The sequence below is a fragment of the Sturnus vulgaris genome, chromosome 9, assembly GCF_052056855.1.
Source record: "Sturnus vulgaris isolate bStuVul1 chromosome 9, bStuVul1.hap1, whole genome shotgun sequence".
NCBI lineage: Eukaryota > Metazoa > Chordata > Aves > Passeriformes > Sturnidae > Sturnus > Sturnus vulgaris.
Window position 1 is genome coordinate 25246636 of NC_142251.1, and position 15795 is coordinate 25262430.

The window sequence follows — 15795 nt, forward strand, 5'->3', positions numbered from 1 at the left end:
GTGCTCTGTGAAAGGCAGAGGAGGCCAACCCATAGCTCTTGGCCAGGGAGTTCAGTGTGGTTGGCAAGTGAAGACGTTGTGCAGTGACATTTATTGGATTTTCCAGCGAGTTGTAAGCAGTCACCCTTCCTGATTGCTAATTAAGGCATGTTTAGCTGTGAAGAGACACTTGGTGGCTCCTGTGGAACGCAGAGCAGTGATTCCCTCACACAGGTGGCACTTAGATGTGATCCCCTGGTTCTCCTGCCAGCGATGAGTGAGTGAAGAGAATCGGATCCAGAGATGAGTTGCGCTGTCAGAAAGGGATTAGCAGTGCAAAAAAGGCAAGACAGTGAGATCTGAGAAATGAAAGTCAGCACTTACCAACATTTTCCATTGTATTCAGTGCTAGTGGTGTATTTTGGAATCACTGTATGCTTTAAAAAAAAATCCATCGAGAAGAATCTCATTCATATGTGCCAAAAACATCTTCCTTTTTAAAAAAAGTGAAGAGGAAAGAAAGAAAAGTTCTGACAGTAGTAGTTGATGTTCCAGGTGTTTTTGTGAGTTTTCCCTCTCTAAGTGCTGTAACCATATTTAAATATTTCTTGTTCAGGTCACAGAAATGACTTTGGAATTGTCTCTAGAAGTATGGTGAGTAACTCTTTTTTTTTCTTTTAAAGGGTGAAAATATACCAGCAGCAAAGGAATTTTTTAATGTAAAACTTTTCATTAAAATTTTCATGGAATCACTGAATATCCTGAATAGGAAGGGACCCACAAGGATCATCAAAGTCCAGCTCCTGGCCCTGCACAAGACACCCCAAGAATCCCACCCTGTTGGGATTTTCTTAAAAATGTGTGAGGTAGAGTGCAAAAATTCCTCGTTGTAGCATAGAAATACCAGGCATTGTAAAAATGAGGAAATCTTACAACTTTGGTTTATTTTCATGCTGTAATTCTGTTACTGACTAAACACCCTTAGAGAGACTAAGAGGTGTGACCCTCCAAATGTTTGCAGGAATGAGGCCATCCCATACAGATCTCTCAGCCTGCTTTTTGTGAAGGCCTTTCCTTCTCAAGGGCTTGGTTTCTAAAATACCCATGGATCTCACTCAGGTGCAGCTTTATCCTCACTGTTTTACCTTCTCTGGGAACTTGGCCCCTCTCATGAACTTTCAGTTGCTGTTACAGAAGCTGCCCCTAAAATGTATTTAAATGTAAATATCACACAGTGAAGATTCAGGTGAATATTCAGGGCCAGGAGTTCTCCGTGTAAAAGCTAAGCAGATGTCTACCTTTATTTGTCCCTTTTTCCCCCCTCTAGCTGTTTCTCACTCATTTTTAACCTATCCTGGCGAAAAACCAGGAGGCATAATCAGAACAACACATTTCAAGTCCAAAAATTGTTTTCTGAGAGCAAGGAATTTGAGGAGTCATTTTTTTGTCTGTAACTATAAATAGGAGCACTGAGCACTCTAAGAGTCAAATTATTTCCTGATTACTCCGGAGGCTGACAAACATCCCCCAGGGATAATTTCTGCTCGTCGTGTTGTACTAGGAAAATACATTTGCGGGTGGTCCTTGAGACCACTAAACCAGTCAGGCTTTGTACATTACAAGCATTTCGTATCTCTGACATTAAATCAACAGAAAATGCTCGGCTGTGTCTCCTTCTTAGGCTTTTAAATGTAAAGGATCTTATCAAGTTCTGCTGCTATTCCCTGATATCCATGCAAATTGTGGATATCTTCATGGAACATTGCTTCTAGGGAGTTTTTCCCCCCCTTTTCTTAATCTTATTATTTTATTACATAATGGGTTGTTTTAAAAATCTGGGGAATTATTATATGAGCCTAAACGGATCCATTTCACCATTGTGTGCATTTCAGTGGGGGTACCAGGGTGGATTGTCCACTCCTCCTCTCTGCCGTCCATGGGAAGTGGCAGCTGAAGTTGTACCTTTATTTAAGTGCAGCACTGAGGTCCTTACACGGCCTTGTGCACATTTTTCATCCCACAACGTGCGAAAAATACAGAGAAAAAGGCTTAGTTTTTCCTGTGGTGTGCCACTAGGATCTGTGCTGTAGATTTATAATTGTGTGTGAGTGGAGTACTTGCTTGCTGTATTAAATTGTTTGCTTTTAATGAGTTCTATATAAAATGCACGTCTTAAAGAGACAGTGTACTTTGCCTCCATCACTTCAGAGCTGGCGCACGGTGTCACATGAAAAAACACTCTTTCATTTCATCTGACGTCGGTGGGTGAGGATTTTCTGCTTGTGTGTGCTCATTTGCCATGGTGATGGTGTGTGATCCTGTTTGGCATTGCACCTCCTGTGACAGCGTGTCCCTTTTGCCAGCAGCTCCTCCACGGACCTGCGGTTCAGCATGGCCCTGTGCGATGAGGAGAAGAGGTTCCGGCAGCAACGCAGGGACAACATCATGCACAGCATCAAGTCATTTCTAGGCGAGAACAGCCAGAACCTGACCACTTCCCGTGATGTAAGTTTGGAGAGTTCCCATCAAGATTAGCATCCCCTCTGGAATCCTTCATGTGCCTGTGAGAGGAAAGAATGAGGCATGCGAGGTAGAAGGGTTCGATGGAGAAAGATTGTTTATAAAAATTCTTTCCCGCTATGAAAATACAGTATTTAGCCTGGAGAGTAATTTTTCTTGGCTCTAAATTTATAAATTAAAGTTTATGACCGGAGGAAGCTATAAAAGGAGAGATTGAGATTAGGTGTTAGGAAGAAATTGTTCCCTGTGAGGGTGAGGAGGCCCTGGCACAGGGTGCCCAGAAAATCTTTGGCTACTCCACCCCTGGAAGTGTCCAAGGCCAGGTTGGATGGGGCTTGGAGCAGCCTGAGATAGTGCAAGGTGTCCCTGGGGTGGCAATGGATGGACTTTAATGTCTCTTCCAAACAAATCATTCTGGGATTCTGTTACTCATTGGCCCCTTGAACAAACTGCTCCAATTTCCCCCCCGTTTGAATCCCAGGCTTTGTTGAGGTGTTGGCTTTCAGGGCAGATTACTATCTGAAAAGTGCCTCAGGGTGTGTGAAATATCTGCTGAATCCTGCAGTGGCTCTGGGCACTTAGCCAGCACAGAATGTGCCTCTGCATGCCCAGTAACCATCCCGAGCTCTGTGACCTTCATCTCTGAAAGATTAGGCAGGAAATGAGCTGGTTTAAATTTAGAGTAGGCTTGGAAATTAGTTCATTTCTTTCCTTCCTTCTTTTCCTTGAGCCAGTTTTACGGGATTAGGGTTATGAAGTTTTATTTCCTTGAAACATGAGGAACTGCAGCTTTCCTTGACTTGCTGGTGCTTTGCACCAAGCCAAGAGGAAGGGAAGCCAGTAGATCTCAGTGGGCTGATGGTGGCTTGGGTCATATCACAGAATCAGGGAATGGTTTGGGTGGTAAGGGACTGTAAGGATCATCCAGTTCCACCCCTTGCCGTGGGCAGGGACACCTTCCACTACCCCAGGTTACTCCAAGCCCCATCCAACCTGGCCTTGGACACTGCCAGGGAAGAATTCACTTCCAGGCAGCCACAGCTTCACCTGTGCCAAGGCCTCACAGCACAATGAGGAAGGGGCCCAGATCCTACTGAGCTCTTCAGTGATTTCATAAAACACTGCATTATTTCGAGTTAATTAAGAATCGACTTGGTACAGATCTACTTCCTTTGTTGTAGCTTTTCCATTCTCTTCCTTCCTTGCCCATTCCCTCTCCTGTGCTGTTTCCAGAATTGTGACAGGAACACTTTGTGCCTGTGGGGGTGTTAAGCAGTGAGCAGAGTCCATGAATTAATCTGGGTTGATTCCTTCATTGGCATTGATTCCTTTTGTGCATTTTTAGTATAAGGAGAATGTGATTCTGTCTTGCAACCAGCACTAAAGAACATCTTTTACATTTCCATGAAGTTTTGAGCAGGTGGTAAATGTTTTATTGTGTATGTACTTTTGAACTCTGTCTTGCTTCGTGAATCTTCTTCTGTGAACTTTCTGAGGAGCATGAAAGAATTTAACAAGTATTGTACATATTTCAATTGGACTAAGATAAATTGTGTGTATTGTGAAGGAACATTTTCAAGGTTTCTTAATTTTCAGTTCAGTTACTTTAATCTTAACATATACAGATCTTATCAGAGTAGGAGTCTGTCAGTGTGACATTGGTGTGACCTAGAGCAGAATAGGATCTTCCTCAGAAAGGATGGATATTCTGCCAAGCTCCAGTTGGAACTGGAGTGATACTCAGTGCCTCAGGTCTCAGTTCCATGCAGGTGGTATCTGTGCATGAATTATTATAAAGAATAGCTGAGATCTCTTATTCCTTGTGTCATCATCTTCCCTTGGTATCCTTCACTGTCTCCAATACTGAAATTATATCAGTTAAATTGCATCTTCTCAGACAGTAAGTGTAGGTATCCTCCCATTTTTCGTATGCCAAATGTATATTTCTAAGCTGACTTGTCAGAATTTTTATCTATTTCTTAGCAGTGAAAAAAACCCTTTTGTTCAAATTAAACTGCAGTTTTACTTTTATTGCTACAGATGGAAGATAGCAGGAGGATTTATGGGATGTTTGCAGTCTTAACATGAAGTTGGGAGACACTGAGTAGTTTTAGCTGTCTGTGGGCCTTGTTTAATCTTGGACAAGTCACATACTCAAAGTTCACCCAAGTTGCTTCATCTGTGAGTAGCTTGTGCTTTGCAGGGATGCTGAGAGATTTTAATACCTCTGAATTCATTATACATGTCTGGATGGGGAAATGAGTAGTTCCAAATTTCCTAACTTAATCCTGAGGCACATTCTGGAAACACAGCGGTAGAGATTTATCATACTTCTGTTATTGCTCAGTTTATTTTTTAAATTTTTGCTGCTTCAAGCTATTTTCTAAAAATACCATAGTCTTCTAAAGAAAGCATATAGTTATCTGTGATTGGATTTGCAGAACAATTTTTTTAATAATCATTTGTGTGCCCTATGGCATTCTTCTTCCACCGCAGGTATTCAGATTTTGTGCACTGTGTTTCCAGGGCATTTGGATTAAGACATCTGCACTACTCATTCCCAAAACAAGATTTAGTATGGTTTAGCTTTTTCTTGTCTGATTACTGGAAGATATGATTAAGAACCTTTTGGTTTGAGTGAACTCATGTGCTGGTGGTTCTGTACAAAGGATTTGGGGTTCGGTAGAGGAGTGTGCAGCCCGTGGTATCCTCTTTTCTCTGTTCTTCATCAGGACATGGTTTCTTTGTTCTTGGCTCTGGGTGCTCTGGCTGCAGCTCCTTCCCCCCTCCATGTCTCTGCTCTATTTATCCCATAGGGCAGCTTGCAGTATGGGTGTATTTCATTTCAAGTTTTATTGCCTTAAAGACGTCAGAGACTGAACTGGAGCTAAAAAGCTGTTCTGACAAACCTGCCTGCTTCTTCTGCAGAGCAGGAGAGGACTCTGAATCTGCTTCACTTCTTTTATGCTGCTCAACTTCTATTGAAATAAATGAGTGGGAATGTGCAGTAGGTGCTTCTCTTCAGTTATTTTTTATCATCATTAAAGCTTTCTGTATTTACTGTGCAATGCCCACAGGTGCTGGGGAAGTTCATCCTGGAGAAAAGGAGGCTCAGGGGGGATCTTCTGGTTCTGTATGACTCTGAGAGGAGGGGACAGCCAGAGTCAGAGGGGGGTCAGGCTCCCTGTCTCCCAGGGAACAGGGACAGGATGAGAGGGAACAGCCTTGAGCTGTGCCGGGAGAAGGTCAGGTTGGATATTAGGGAAAATTTCTTCATTAAAAGGGCTGTAAAGCATTGGAAGGGCTGCCCAAGGCAGTGGTGGAATCATCATCCCTGGAGGTGTTAAAAAAAGTGTGGTTATGGCACTTGGGGACAAGGTTTAGTGGTGAAGGCAGTGGTGGCCCTGGGCTGATGGTTGGACTTGATGATCTTGGAGGTCTTTTCCCACCTGAACGATTTTGTGATTCCATAATCCACCTTCCCCTCGCTGTATCCACCCTTCCCAGTGCAGGAATCTGGGATGCCCAGAGTGCCTGTGGATCCAGGAAGCATTTGCAGTCAGGATGTTGGTGACTCTCCTGGACACTGCCAGCCTGTCTCCATAGCGGATTCCTCTGCCTCCTGAGGGACACTCCCATTTTCCCTGGTGCCAGTGCACTGATGAGTGGAGCAGTGGTGCTCTGGAAGTGTTCTCACATACCTTCTCCAGGCTTGCACCTGCAGGTGACATCTCCATCCTGTTGGGATGTGTCTGCTCAGGCTGAGTGGGCAGTGCTCCTGAGGAGCTTTCAAAGCCTCCCCATGTTATTAAAGGAGTGATTACTGACATGGCTCTTCCTTCAAAGCAGCTGCTCCGTTATTGGGGTGTTGGCTTAACAAAACATATCCCAAACCCTTCCCTGGGCTGTGTCATTTTTGGGATAGATCCCTATCTCTGGAGCTGCACCATGAATGCAGGGCCAGGGAATGCTTGTGGTTTCTATTACTAAAGTTGAACACTTGTGAAGGAGGTAACAATCTCACTGCATCAAGAATAAGCAGTTTTGGGGAGTGGAAACCTCAAGAAACATTTTGAGTGCCTTGGTTATTGTTCACGGGCATTTCCTTGTGACAGGCAGTCCTCAGGGAAGTTTCATGGCTTGGAGCATGGAGTCTGCAGAAAGAACAGGACTCTGTCGTCACGTGGATCACGTGGATCATTTTCTTGTCACTAATCCCATCTATTGGCACCTGAAATTGCCTTTCAGGGAGATTTTTGGCAGATCAGCAGTTTGATCAGATAGGGACTTTCTGCACAGCTGTGCAATTCTTTCTATGCTCAGTAGCAGCCTAGAGGTGGTTCCTTTGTCACCACTGAACAGTGGAAAATCCTCCTGGGTTTTGGAAACTGGGAGCCACATGAGCCCTTTACTTAGGCCAAAACATATGATGGTGGGAGCAGATGAATTTTTATTTCATTTTGTCTTCTTTTTAGATACCTGGAGAAACGGTGCAGTTGAGTGGAACAGCCTGGATGTCCAGGCTGGGCAGTAAGAAGGAGAAAAGTGTAAAATAAACCCCCGTGGACACAGTTTTAACCTGGTGCCACAATAAACATGTCTGGTTCTGCTCACTCCTCTCTTGGTGGCTGAGTAGTTGTCCTGATCCCTGTGAATTCACATTACCTTTCTGGCAGCGTTTGCAAAGTGGTGATAAAATTGAGACTGTCTTCATACTATGTAGTAATACTGGATGTTTTTGTTATAAAACTTGTTTTTAAACTCCCAGTCAAAATATTATTTGTCTCTCTTCTGTTTCTCGTTAGTAAATTTTACTGCCTTTGGCTCTGTCACAATGATATGAATTGGATTAAAGCTGGTGTTTAGGTTGCTTTAAAAATCTCTATGGTCTTGTAACTGAATAGTTCATTTAATAACTAAATTTAATATCTCCTCTATTTTGGATTGTGAATAAGAAGGACAGACATTCTAAAGAAATTCTGAGTATATTTTGGTTTAGAAATCTTGCTATAAGTGGTGACTTCTTCAAATAAATTCTAATTCTTCTTGGGATGTCCAGGGGCTGGGCAGGGTGCTCCCAGGTGTGTCCTTTGTCACTGATGTGGTGGTTGTGTTGCTCTTATCCCTGCAGGTGCCGGTGATCGCCGTGCTGGGCTCGGGAGGGGGCTTCCGGGCCATGGTGGGCTTTGCTGGAGTCATGAAAGCACTTTATGAGTCAGGAGTCCTGGACTGTGCCACGTACATTGCTGGCCTCTCTGGATCCACCTGGTAAGGCCTTTCTTGGTTATCCTCAGCTTCCCTGCAGCAAGTTCTGAAGGAATTGTCACGAGAGCTGACTTACACTTTACACATCCAAGTCTGCTGGGAGAGGTGTTTTGGATGCCCCAAAGGCAAGGACAGCTCAGGCTCCAGGTGTTCTTCCAGGAGCTTTGAGAGCAGGAGTGGATGGAAAGAGGTGCCACACATATGCACCCGTATTTCTATATTGGCACCTAATGTGTGTTACTTTATATTCCTGATGAAACGTGAAAAACCGAAAGAATCCCTTGTGGTTTGAAGCTGATGACTCAGTCAACCCAAAATGTGTTGTATGTTTTGGGAGGGCTTTTAGAGCTCCTCAAAATCACTGAAAGATTGCCAGGCAGCAACTGACAGAACCAGAGGACACAGTCAAGGGAAATACAGGTTATTAGGATATTAGGAAGAAGTTTTTTACAGAAAGGGTGATAAAATATTGCAGTGGTTTGCCCAGTAACCATCCCTGGACGTGTTTTATAAAAGACTGGATGTGGCACTCGGTGCCATGGTTTAATTGAGGTGTTAGGGCATGGGTTGGACTCTGATCTTAGAGGTCTCTTCCAACCTTGTGATTCTTGTGACAGACCTCTTGCTCCATTTTACACCCGATTTAAAATCCTGTGGATTTACTGGGGCCTGGCTGCCACCCTGCAGGGCGTCCCACTCTGGATTACCCACTGTCTCAGTCCCACTGCACTGCTTAATTTTGACAATACATCAAGTTTCAAAGTAGTTCATTTAGCCTTGAGGAGCAGGCACAGGTATTGATGGGGGAGATCTTATTGTTATCTTCAGTTCCTGATAAGTAGCTGTGAAGAAAACAGATTTTTTTTGGAGATGCCCAGAGAAAGGACAAGGACTAATTGGATTAACTCTTAGGCAAACTGTTGCAGTGAGAGTGGCCAAGCACTGGAATGTGTTGAGCCATTCTCTCCCGAGTAGGCTGGGGACGGTATCATCCTCTCAGTCTGACTCAGGCAGTGCCCATGTGAAAGCTGAACTTGGCTGAGCACAGACCTGAGCAGCCTCATCTGACTTAGGCTGGCTCTGCATTGAGCAGGAGGCTGGAGCAGAGACCTCGAGGATCCTTTCAGACTCAGGGATGAGATTATACAAATGTCTCAATTCTTTGAGAGAAAACGACTTGTAAAATAAACGAGCAGGGAATCTGCCTAGGATGAGTTTTATCACCTGGTTTAGCTCTAAGGAAGTACATGAATTTTAATTCCACACTCTAACTCCAAAGCTGACTCTTGAAGGAGATAATGATCAGTTCTACTCCTTGTATGGTTTTTTTTGTCAATTATTTTTCATTGTGTGAAGCTTGCTTCCTCCCTCCCAGACTAGAGGGAAGCTTTCAGAATGCCAGGAGGTTTTGAAATGCCAGAAGTGTCTGTGAACTAGAGTAAATTTCTCATTTAGATTTGACTACAAAAGGTTGGAAGCCGTGTTTCTTATCACTGGTGGTGGGGGCAGATTTATCACTGTCTGTTGAGAGAGATGGATGGACTTCTGTCACAGCTGTGAAAAGCAGAAGGTGGATGAAGAGCAGTGGAATAGTGCAATATGGTAAAACATTCCCTGTGTTTCTAGGGAAGGGTTTGCAATCCCTGCTCAGGACAGAGGTCACTCTGCTGGCTATGAGGTCTCTTTTGGGGAAAACCCAGGGGTGAATACGTAGTTGATCTAATGTAAACTGTAAAATCTGAGTTAAAATAGCAAGGTTATCTGAACTGCTCCAGTCAGAAACAGATTGGACATAGTTGTGTTAGAATAAATTTGCTTTTGCTCTCTGATGTCACCCTTCAGTCTTTCCTTGCTTGATGAATAAATAAATTGACACTCCCTTTCTTTTCTTTCTTTTCCATGCAGTCTGTCATTTGGGAATAATTCTCTTTTCTTTTTTTCCTGAAGGCTGGAGAATTCCTTTCCTGGCAGGAGAGGCAGGTTTTTGCTTGTCCCCTCAGCTGCATGCCTAACCTTGGAGCAATGCTTTTCTGCCATCTTGCTTCAACCTTGTGCTGACTTCTCCAGCTGCATTCCCCTTTCCCTGCACCCAGGAGCTGACGTGGAACCTGTGGATCGAGTCCTGGCAGCCCACGTGGGAAAGGGTTGGTTGTGCTGTCACAGAAATGGCTGGGCATGACCTCAGGGCCAGGCTGACCCCGTGTGTGCCTCACAGCTGTCCCTGGAGTAAGGGATGTGTACCTGAGCCAGGTCACTGGGTAAATAAGAGTAAATGAGCCTCTCATAGATTAGAAGGGCCTGTCTTGAGTCTTGGTGTGGCCTAACCCGACCAAGAGGAAGCCAGGGCTGCCTGCACACGTCTGAGCTTTGTTTGCAGTAAAACTAAACTTGTTTATCAGTAGCAAACTCAGGATTTGCCTCTTCCACATCCTCACAGTCAACTGCACAAGTTGTAGTTACCGTGCTTCAGTTTATTATGGAAGCATCATATCCTGGAGTGTGGGGCCATATCCAGGGCAGAGCCCCCCGTGCCCTGGGCTGAGCCCCCAGCCCAGATGGCAGGAAAGGGATTGGGATTCTGCCCCTCTGCCCTGCTCAGGTGAGACCCCACCTGCAGAGCTGCTCCAGCCCTGGGGCCCAGCACAGGAAGGAGCTGGAGCTGCTGGAGAGAGCCCAGAGGAGGCACCAGGATGAGCAGAGGGATGGAGCAGCTCTGCTGGGAGGAAAGGATGGGAGAGCTGGGATTGTTCACCTGGAGAGGAGGGGTGACCTCAGTGTGACCTGAAGGAGCTGATGAGAAACATGGAGAGAGACTGTTTACAAGGGATGGAGTGGCAAGACAGGAGGGAATGGCTTCCCAATGCCAAAGAGTAGATTTAGATGGGATATTGAGAAGAAATCCTTTCCCGTGAGGGTGGTGGGGCCCTGGCACAGGGTGCCAGAGAAGCTGTGTCTGCCCCATCCCTGTAAGTGTCCAAAGGCCAGGTTGGACAGGGCTTGGAGCACCCTGGGCTAGTGGAAGATGTGGCTCTAGAGCGGCTTTAAGGTCCGTTCCAACCCAAACCATTCTGGGATTCTGTGATACGCTGAGATATTTTAGGAATTTTTCAGTAGTGATAATGAGCTGGAGGTCAGAGAGATGCCTCTTACAGGGAGAGAGCTCCATGTGTCCTTCTAGGACCTCAAGTCTGCCAAAGGACTGTGGTAGCTGGAGGAGCTCCTTTCAGTTTCCCATGTTCTGTCTGTTATCCCTTAAACAGAAAAACGAGGACTCTTTAATCATTTACTTCATACACATTATGGAAAATACATGTTGAATGTCCTGTGATGATCCTATGCTTATATTTAGAACAAATTGCTCAGCTTTCTGTGCTTTGACAAAAAGGAATTGACAATTTCCAGTATAAATGGAGAGTTAATTAACCTGATTTAATCAGTAACTGTATCAACTCATTTACGAGCTTTTTGTAGCTTTCAGGCAGCTGACTCTGCAGCACGTTTGATGCTCACAGAGCCCGTTTGCCATTGCAGGTATATGTCAACTCTGTATTCCCACCCGGATTTCCCAGCCAAGGGCCCAAAGGAGATCAATGAGGAGCTGATGCACTCTGTGAGCCACAACCCCCTGCTGCTGCTGACCCCGCAGAAGGTCAAACGCTACATCGAGTCTCTGTGGAACAAGAAGAGCTCAGGGCAGCCCGTCACCTTCACGGACATCTTTGGGATGCTCATAGGGGAAACGCTGATCCGTGATGTGAGTGCTTGCTTTTGATGCTGTTAAAGCTGTCAAACTCTTACGTAATTCCCACTGCTACTATTTTATTGAAATTACCTGAGTGCACATTTTGCTATAAGAAACAGAATTTGCTTTAAAAAGTACTAATTTCAGTGTGAAAGCTCCCCTTGTTTTTTTTTGCAAAAAGACAACAGGAGAGCTTCTCGCTCTTGTGTTCTATAATTGAAAATTCTTAATTGGCTGAATCAGGCACAAAGACTTGAAGTTCAAATGAGTCAGGTAAGCAGCAGCTTGATTTGATGTTGTGGCAAGATTGAAATGTGTCAGTAGGTTTGCAGATGTGTTTTATACACTTCTATCCCTCATGAGTGTACACTGATAGCGGGTTTTTAATAATATAAAACACTGAAAAAGAGGGAACACAGCTATTTGTGGCAGATGTATAGAATTCTGATGCTGAAGAGCTATTAATGATTATGTGAGGTTGGTTAGAAATCCCTGTTTACCAAGGGATGAAAAAAATGCACAGATGTTTAGTTTAAATCAGAATCTGACACGTCATTGAAAAACTTTCCTTATCAAATTTCATCAACAGAAGAAGTCTCCCAGATCTTTATATAGAATAAAAGCATGCAATATTTATTTTAATATATAAATGTAAGTGAAGTGTGTGTATATATATCAGCAGGAATTTACAGGATGTGTTTGGGACTGATGCCTTTCTTTCCCTGCAGAGGATGGACACCACTCTGAGCAATATGAAAGAGAAGGTCAATAATGCCCAGTGTGCTCTGCCACTCTTCACCTGTCTACACGTCAAACCAGATGTCTCAGAACTGATGTTTGCAGGTGTGTTCCCAATCTGTGTTGAGTCACTTGTGGCAAGGAGAGAGGTGTGTGGCTGGTTAAAAAAAACCCTTTTTTTTTTCAACACACCTGAGACTAATTGCATCTGACTTCTGGGAATCTGACAGAGTGATAAGAAGTTACTCATGGATAGGTGATCACATATTCAGGTAGGAGTGCCAAGCCAAAGAGAAACCTGATGACTTCAGCAGGGAAAAGATGTTTAAAGTAGTGTATCAGACAGGGAAAGGAAAATGTTCTCAGTCACCTCTTTCAGAGAAGGGTGAAGGCAACAGTTAGACTTGATGATCTTAGAAGTCTTTACCAACTTTAATGATTCCATGATTAAAATTAGACAAATTAGATATAATGCCTCTTTTTCACTTCTTGCCCAGTGGGAAGTGCTTTTGGTAACATACAAAAAACCCCCCCTATTTACTTGTATTTACTCCATAGGTTTTAAACTCCTCTGGTAACTTCAGATGAGAGTGGGTCCAGTTGTGGAAGATGCTACACTAAGCAAAGGATGTGTGCATCTATGTATAGTTATATCCAAGACTGGAAAAGGAAATGCCAGGTGATTTGTGTCAGGTTTATACATCATTGTATTTCCTAAAATAGTTATTTGGAGACGTTGCTGTCAAAGCTTTGGTTGGAAATGAAAATGAAGACTTGTAAATTAGGGTCAGTATTTCATGGGAAAATGTGTCTTTAACTTTGTCACTTAGGAAACTGATGCCTTTTTGTTTGGAAATAGGAGTATTTTGGGTTTTAGATGAACTCCTGTTTTTCAATAAATTTTATTTGGATTACTGTTTTAAAACCATAATGATCTTTCGTTAATAATGTCTTTGCCTAAGCAAGATCAGAAGCACCTGTAGGCTTTACTTTGCTCTAAAAAAAGGTATTTCCTGTGCCAGTGGATCTTGAGTTTGCCTTTTGAGGCTGACATCTCTGTCCTTACAGAGGGTGCTGGATCTTGATTGGTTCTTATTTTAAACTCTATTCCTCCTTTTAGCTCTTCCTGATGTGAGAGCTTCAGCAGATTTTGAACAGAAATATTTACACTTCCTAATTTACATTGATTTTAAGTCAGAAATTTTATTTCCCTGAGCAGGCTTCGTGATTTGAGAAATCTCCTTCAGTGCAAATGCAAGCTGAAGGTGAACTAACACAAATTAATTCTAATTCTCAGTTCAGCTTTGCTGTCACCCTGGTTCTGAATACGTATCTGCCAGTTCATGTTTATACAGCTAAAAGGAAATCTGAAGTTCCTGGACTGGGTCTTCAAAGGAATTTCCTTCTGCTCCAGTGAATGTGAAGATCTTTGGGTGATTTATTTGGAAAATAGGATATTGCATTTGACTTAGTTCAGATAAGCATTACCCTGTGAGATGAAACTCCCAGCAATCATGATTAAATCTTTCCTTTTCAGGTCAAGTGTTCACCTTCTGCTCCACACGTCAGCGGGAATATCCTGAGGGTGGATGGAATTCCATGACATGTGGAGATATTTCAAAGTTGTCTCTTTTGCCTTTCTTTTTGAGAATTAGTTCTGATTTATTTCCAGTCAAATCAATCCCTGATAAAAATAGGGAAAGTCAAATAGATGAATGGGGGAAATGATAAAAAGAGAAGATGTGTTTTGTTTCTTATTTACTCCCTTTTTGAACTGAATTCTCTGATGGAAGCAACTCCACTGGTATCAAAAAACATGTTTCCAAGTCAACTAAGATGCATTTTCAAAGGCCTACATCAATAGAATGCAAATCACTTCTGTATTTTCTGCTGAGATCAGAAAATGCATTTGAACATCTTATTCCATATTTTTATTGAGCTCTCTGTTCAATAAAATGGACTTCTAAAGGTATCTTTGGCCATGTTTGAATTGTTAAGTTTATCAGCTGCCTCTCAGCTTTGCCTTTTGATACTGGATTGCCTGCAAAACTTTAGGTTTGGGTAGAATCCAAATGCCTCTGCTAGAATATTTCACAGTCCCTGGGATATTCAGTGACTGGTTTTGTGCCACCTCTGTCACTGCTCTCCATATTTTTGTTGGAATTGCAGTGAAGGAAAAGCAGCTTGGAGCTGAGACCCACATGTGGCAGGGAATCATGCTGAAGCAGGGGATGAAATAAAGATGCCACTGTGTGTTCCTCATTTGTGATCTCTCCTTTTATACCTCTGGTTTTCCAACTTCATTCTTCTCACCGAAGTTTATTGTGATCAGAGAGAATGAGGATTCTTTCCCTGCTGAGACATCACTGACCTTGATTGGATATTCCAAATGGTTGTTTGGCTTCCCATTTCACTAAAATTTCTTTGCTTGCTTCGTTTCTGTGTTTTCCTCCTCTTTTTCTATTCAGGCTGAGATTTCTGACTGAGCAGAGTTTTATTTCTGACTTTGCAGACTGGGTGGAATTCAGTCCATATGAAATCGGAATGGCTAAATATGGAACTTTCATGTCTCCTGATTTGTTTGGAAACAAGTTTTTTATGGGGACAGTGGTGAAGAAATATGCTGAAAATCCCTTGCATTTCCTGATGGGTGAGTATGTGACAGAAAGATATTGAAAAACAAAAGCAATTTCAGTAGTTCATGGACTTTTAAATGCAGTCACACAAACTGTGAGACAGGAGATAGAACTCTCAGTTTGTTGGCAGACATTAATTTGAAAGATTTCACAGATATGGATTGGCATTGTTTAATTGTTTCTTATTTCAATGCGTTTTTGTTCTGATTTGGACATGTGAGCTTATGACTTGACCTGCTCCAAACTCAGAGGTGTGTTCAGAGAGCAACCAACTGCTTAAATGGTACTTAGTAAGGTATGTGGAGTTTATTTTCCTTCTGCCAAGCACTATTCATTGTTTATCTTTTCTCTTTCAGGTGTCTGGGGCAGTGCATTTTCAATATTATTTAACAGAGTCCTTGGTGTCTCCAGTTCTCAGAATAAAGGGCCCACCATGGAAGAAGAATTAGGTACTATTAGTAAATAATTCCACTATGCAGAGCCAATTACTGGCAAGATTCTCCCTTTGTGGAAGGATGGCACTTCTGGTAGTCATTTAAGAATGTGGAATTAATTACCTTTTGTTGCTGGATGCTGCTGAGGTGGGGAAAAAGCATTGGGAACGTTTGTTCCTTTCTTTCCCTTTAATTTCTGGTCAGTCAGAGCTGCTGAAAGTCACATGCATCTATCCAGCTCTTTTCTGGTAATTAATAGAATCCTCTCTTTATGCTGTGTGATTTTTGGAGAGCAAGTATTAGATAGTTACTTGTGTAGTCTCTTGCCATTGGGCTGTATTGTTTAAGGGATTAGCAAACTGCACATAAACATTCTCATCACCGGGTTGTTAAATTGCTCCATTCTAACCACAACCTGTTGGTATCTGGTCCTTTGCTTGCAAATGGAATGGTTTTGGTTTCACTTCTGGCACACAAATGG

At 43.0% G+C, this 15795-nt stretch overlaps 1 protein-coding gene across 2 annotated transcripts in view; it reads left to right on the forward strand.

Annotated features, from left to right (window-relative positions):
• The window catches only part of PLA2G4A (phospholipase A2 group IVA), a 70544-nt gene that overhangs the window by 41156 nt on the left and 13593 nt on the right, over positions 1-15795 (forward strand). The window contains exons 7-13 of one of the 2 annotated variants that reach the window (XM_088170193.1): positions 596-633; positions 2343-2484; positions 7631-7767; positions 11296-11518; positions 12235-12349; positions 14757-14894; positions 15237-15329. In XM_088170193.1, coding sequence (XP_088026319.1) covers positions 596-633; positions 2343-2484; positions 7631-7767; positions 11296-11518; positions 12235-12349; positions 14757-14894; positions 15237-15329 — 886 coding nt within the window. The remainder of the gene's footprint in view (positions 1-595; positions 634-2342; positions 2485-7630; positions 7768-11295; positions 11519-12234; positions 12350-14756; positions 14895-15236; positions 15330-15795) is intronic. The other variant, XM_014884299.2, reaches the window with a different exon arrangement.